This window comes from Elephantulus edwardii, unplaced genomic scaffold, assembly GCF_000299155.1.
Source record: "Elephantulus edwardii isolate Elephantulus edwardi_28Jun2011 unplaced genomic scaffold, EleEdw1.0 scaffold00550, whole genome shotgun sequence".
Taxonomy (NCBI): domain Eukaryota; kingdom Metazoa; phylum Chordata; class Mammalia; order Macroscelidea; family Macroscelididae; genus Elephantulus; species Elephantulus edwardii.
In genome coordinates, this window is record NW_006400300.1 from 234,039 (window position 1) to 240,038 (window position 6,000).

At 43.5% G+C, this 6,000-nt stretch overlaps 1 protein-coding gene across 1 annotated transcript in view; it reads right to left on the reverse strand.

Moving 5' to 3' along the window:
- Positions 1 to 2,328: 2,328 nt before the first annotated feature.
- The window catches only part of NOP9 (NOP9 nucleolar protein), a 35,791-nt gene continuing 32,119 nt past the window's right edge, over positions 2,329 to 6,000 (reverse strand). Inside the window, exon 8 of the mRNA XM_006903268.1 lies at positions 2,329 to 2,337. Within this exon, the coding sequence (XP_006903330.1) occupies positions 2,329 to 2,337 (9 nt within the window). The remainder of the gene's footprint in view (positions 2,338 to 6,000) is intronic.

Genomic DNA, 6,000 nt, shown 5'->3' on the forward strand with positions numbered 1-6,000 from the left:
AGATCAAAAGTTGGAAAATCTCCTCCAATGCAATTTGCCACCTCTGGAAACCCATTGGAGAGTGAGCGATGAGCTGGTTCCACTGCAGTGGTTCCTAGCAACAACAATCTGGGCAGAGACTCATGAGCACGTCCAGGACATCTGTTTCCTGAAACACCTTAACTGGTAGTCCTTCAATTCCTAGGGTATTAGTTTTTCACTAATGACTTCAGTGCAACTTGAACTTCCTCCTTCATTTGCATTCCCTGAAATGGCTCCGTTTTGACCTTCTCCTCACCACCACCACCCAGTGCAATGACTCTGTATATTCCTTCCATCCTCTTTTGATATTTCTTACGTCATTCAAGATAAGACCCAATAGAATGCCTTAGTATTGTAACTTGAGGCTTGAATTTGTTCTTCAATTCCTTTAGTTTGAGAAATGTCCAGTATTGCTTTTCCCTTTTGATCTCCTAACTCCATTCATTTTAATACTTTGAGAAAAGATTGAAGTTTCCAATTATTTCATTTTTTTGGATCCACAATCAACATCCACAGTAGCAGCAGCCAACAAATCAAAAGATGTGTTACACTGGGGGAATCTGCTATTAAGAACCTCTCCAAAGTTCTAAAGAACAAGTACATCAGTATCAAGACTAAGGAGCATTTGATGCAAGTCATAGTATTTTCCATTGCTTCCTATGCATCTGAAAGTTGAACAATGAATATGGATGATCGAAGAAAAGTCAATGCCTTTGAATTGTGGTGCCAGCAAAAATTAGTGAATATCTCATGGACTGCCAAGCGAACAAGCAATCTGTCTTTGAGGAAGTGTATCCAGAGTGCCCCTCAGAGGCAAGGCAGGTGATTTGCCACTCACTTTGGGCAAATTTTCAGGACAGAGATATCACACATCATGCTGGGGAAAGTAGATGGTCGGTGAAAGAAAGGGAGATCTCAACAAGGTGAACTGACTACCACAATGGGCTCATTGAGCATGACAGAGATTGTGAGGATGGTGCAGGATGTGGCAAGGTTCAGGTCTGTGGTTCAAAGGGTCGCCACGAGTCACTTGATAACACCTCACAACAGTAGTTTGGGTAAAAGGGAAAGCTAAAACAAATTTTAAAAGTAACAAGAACCACAAACACTTGATAACTACCCTGAGTATCTTCAGTGATAACTTATGACATGAGGCTTGGCACTCTTTTAAGTTAAAAAAAGAAAAATGCAGCCCTTTCTGGTAGAAAGGTCAGACAAAGCTTAGAAATGAAAAGATGTCAGAGGGAACTAAGAGGGAAAGGGAAAGAAAAGGCTCTGCCCGGGCAACACTGGTACTGGGGGCTCCTTAGAAACCAGAACACAGGAGCATTGGCCAAGCCGAGTCGCAGTCAAGGGCTTGTTTACAGGTAATCACATAAGTACATGGTCAATTCAAGGACTAGGAATGAAGGAGCAGGTTAAGATAAAGAGGAATCGGGAACCTCCTGGCAGCTTGCAGAAGGCTTTCCAGAAAGAAAATTGGGGTTTTTACTCATCTCAGTTCCCACTGCCTGAGGTTTATCCAAGGGTATTAAGTCCTATACACACTTCCAGCTGCTTCTTGTCAGGGCCTGAGGGACGTGCTTTGGCTTCAGACAAGGCTTCAGGGCAGGAAAGCAAAAAAACCTGCACTCATTTGAGAGGTTCACTATCAGTGAGAGGCTGAGCTTCCACACATCTGTCCATTATAGTAACACCAATCTCTGAAATCAGAGATGGATAAAGGGCACCAAACGTTGAAATCCTGAAGACATCAAAGGAAGGTCCTGCCATATTTCCCCCCATATCTCTTGCAAATATGTTAAATGGTAGAGGATGAAGGTGAGAAAGAAGGTAACTATGCATCAGAGAGCTGGACAATGACTAGGGAGGATAGAAGGAGAATTGATGCTTTTGATCTGTGGTGTTGGAGAAGAGTATTAAATATACCAAGGACTGCTAAGAAAATGAACAGGCTCATCCTGGAGAGGATTAAGCCATGCTGCTCCTTGGAGGCAAGGATTCTGAAGCTTCATCTGACATACTTTGGATGTGTTGCAAGGAGGGACCAGTCCCTGGAGAAGGATATCATACTTGGGAGGGTAGAGGGACAACTCAGGAGAGGAAGACTCTCTATGAGGTGGATTGATTCAGTGACTGGGGTAATCGCGGTAGGTGTGTCAGAGACAGTGAGATTGGCACAGGACAGAGCAGGGGTTAGGGCTATTGCAGGACTCAACGGCACATAACAGCAACAACAAAAACATGCGTGGCTAAAACAGACAGTTCTGGTGAGGAGGCCGAAGGAATTAATGTTGAGCCAGCCCCTCACCTGGACTAAGGAGGAAAGGGGAGGAACAGGAAGGTCAGGTTCCCAAACAGAATTCTGGTGACTAGATTCCAAATGACCTTTTGCTTTCTTCATGGACAATATCCTTGATCCAGTGAATAATCCACTGCTTGTACAAAATTCAATCATCCTGTGTCTAGTCCCATTTCTGTCACCAATTCTGTAATATCCAAGGCCAGGGAACTCTGGTGGCCTAGTGGTAAGAAACGGCACTGCAATCCAAAAGTCATACTGTTCAAATCCACTAGCTGCTCCATGGGAGAAGGAAGGGCAATCTCTCCTTGTGCGATTAACTGCCTCTGAAAACCCACTGGAGGGTCAGTTATGAGTCAGTTCTGACTTGATGGTACTCAACAACAATCTTTAATTTTCCAACTTTGCATTTCAGTCACCAATTATTATTAATGAATTTTGACCTGCAACTTCTGACTGCAAAAATTGGTAGAAATCCTCAATCTCTTCATCTTGGGCTTTAGTTTTGGGGGCATATATTTTAATAATAGTTGCAGGATCAGGTTGTCCTTGAAGCTCTGGTAGTCTACTGGTAAAAGAGTATGCAAAGGTTCCAAAAGTATGTAGTTCGAATCCACCAGTTGCTCCATTAGAGAAAGATAGGTAATCTCCTCCCATGTGATTAACTACCGCTGAAAACTCACTGGAGGATCAATTCTGGGTTGATTCCAATTTAGTAACACACAACTACGACTCCTCTTTGTATGTGTATGGATAGTATTCTATCACAATATTGTACTTCAGAATAAATCTTGAAATGATCTTTTTTTTACTATGAAAGCAATATCATTCTTCAATTTTTCATTCCTGGCAAAATAAGTCTTAGGATTGTCTGATTCAAAGTGGCAAATACCAGTCTATCTCAGCTCATTAATGCCTAGAATGTAAATTTTTATGCATTCCATTTCATGTTTTACAACTTCCAATTTTCCTGGTTTCACCTTTGAGGCATTCCATGTTCCAATTATCAATGGATGTTCACAGCTGTTTCTCCTCATTTTTGTGTGTTAGGGCTATATCTTTTCTCCATACCTATTCAGGATGTGTGCTGAGTAAATCATTCTAGAAGCTAGACTATAAAAAGAAGAATGTGGCATCAGGATTGGAAGAAAATTAATCAAAACCCAGCATTATGTGGATGACACAATTTTGCTGGCTGAAAGTAAACAGGACTTGAAATGCTTGCTGCAGAAAATTTGGCCTTCAGTTTGCATTACATCTCAACATGAAGAAAACAAAACTCTTCACCACTGAATGAATAGACAACATCATGACAGATGAAGAAAGATTGACTTTGTCAATAGCTTCATCTTACTTGGATCCACAATTAATAATACTCTTGATGCCTGATTTCAATCAAAAGTCATGTTGTATTGGAAAACTCTGCTGTCAAGGATCTTGCCAAAGTGCTAAAGAGCAGCAATATATGTTTAAAGACTAAGGAGCACCTGACCGAACCCACGGTCCTTTCAATTATTTCTAGGCATCTGAAAGTTGTGTGTGCATTTGACACATCCACTTCAGTAAATAGCTTGCCTTCAGAAACCCTATGAACCTGGAGAAAGAATGAAAAGTCGCGCATGCAAGTGTAAAGGACTTTTGTTCAGAGGGTCGCTATGAGTGTCCTATGACTTGATGGCACTGAACAACAACATCTGAAAGGTGGACAATGAATAAGGGTGACAAGAGAATTAATGATACCTTTGAGTTGTAGTGTGGGGTAGAGTACTAAATATCCTACAGACTGCCAAAAGAATGAACAGTCCTGTCTTGGAGGGAGTGCAACCAGGGTGCTCCTTAGAGACAAGGATGGTGAAACTTCCTCTCACATACTTTGGGATTTTGTTAGAAGGGGCCAGTCCTTGGAAAGCTATGAATCAGGCTTGGAAAGGTGGAGGGTCATCCACCACAGGGTGGGTCAATACTGTATCAGTGGGCTCAAGTACATCAGATAAGGATGCCACAAGATAGGGCAAAATCCAGAGCTGTTCTTCATAGCATCACTATAAGATGGAGTTGATTCCATGGCACCTAACAACAGGTTTCAAAGAAACATTCTGACTTCAGTGGACAGAGGCAAAGCCATATTCTCCTCCCACCATGTGCAAGCACACTCTTTTCCTCCAAGCTCTACTCCTCTGCTCTGTTTCCTCTTTCTCAGACTCACCTCACTTTCCCTAATGCTGCTACTTACAGTGCTGCCAGAAGCATATACAGCGCCCCTCTGATAGACTGTCCGTTCTTACAGTATCTGAAAACTCATTGCCATAGATTGTTTTCAGCTCAGAGCCAACATTCCATCAGGTTTTGGAAGCTATAAATCGCATGGGAGGAGGTGGCCCACGTTTCTTCCTCAGAGCTGATGGTGGATTTGAACAGCCAGAGACCTGCGGCCTTTGGTTAGCTGTGCAATTCACTATAGACTATACTGCCAGAGCTCTAGACCAAGAAAGCAATATTCCTTCCAAAGAAATAAAAGCATGCCAACCTCTTAAGTAGCTTCCATTTACTCTCAAACAACAGAACACACCTGAGATAACAAAAAGGCTTCTGTGGTAAACTCGGCCTCCATTCCTCATCTAATACCTCATGTTGGCCCCTCCCCTTCCCCCTCCCCTTGGACTTTGTCCTTTTAAATTAGACAGTGGGGTTGGGGATTGGCTCATTCCTACTTGACTATCACTGAATCCCTAGCTTTGTAACAGAAAACACCACTTCAGGTCCACCAGAGCAGAGCCCAGTCCCCAGCATACCAAGGAGCAGCACCCTTCTATTTCTTCCCTCCACCATGGAGTACCTCTCCTCCCTGAACCCAGGGAGCCTACTCAGGTGATCTCTAATTTTCCCCTCTATCTTCTAACTGGGGGTGTGGCTGGGATAGGAAACCCCATTCAGCCCTCTGGACACTTACGTCCCCTTCCTCTCCTTCCCACACCTCCCCAGCACTGGAAAAACCACAGGCCCCATTATCTCTCATGATTTCACCTTTTGCTTTTCTGATCATCCAACCTAGATCCATCCCTCCCTCTGGCTATCCCAACCAACCCTCTCACATTCCTCCTTCTCCTTCTTGACCTTTCTTACCAAAAACCAGGTCAGTAGCCAACATGAGCTCTGAGGTTGGCCAGAGGCTGTTGAACTCGGCTCCACCACCCCAGAGACCTTTCCGGGTCTGTGATCACAAGAGAACCACCAGGAAAGGTCTGACAGCCGCCACCCGCCAGGAACTGCTAGACAAGGTGAGTGGACCAAGTCCCTGGGTTCCCATTGCAGGGGCAGACAAGAGGCTAGAGAACAAGGAGAATGAGAACTTGAAATGCTGGAACAGAAGGGGCTGAAATAACATGGCTGCCCTTGCTTCTTGCAGCTAAAGGAGAGTGAATCAAATGCCCTCTACTATATTTGGGTACATTTGTTTAGAATGGGGGTGCAGTGCAGTAGAGAGGGTGGACTAGAGGGATGAATGGAACTCAGGTAACTATAGAATGGAGGTCTGTATAACAAGTCAAGGTCAAATCCTGATTCTGCCACTTCTTAGATGTCAGGCCTTGAGAACCTATTCATCCTATCAAGGACTATTTGAGAGAACCCGAAGATGTTTGCAAACTACTACAAAGACTATTGGCACAATATTGTTG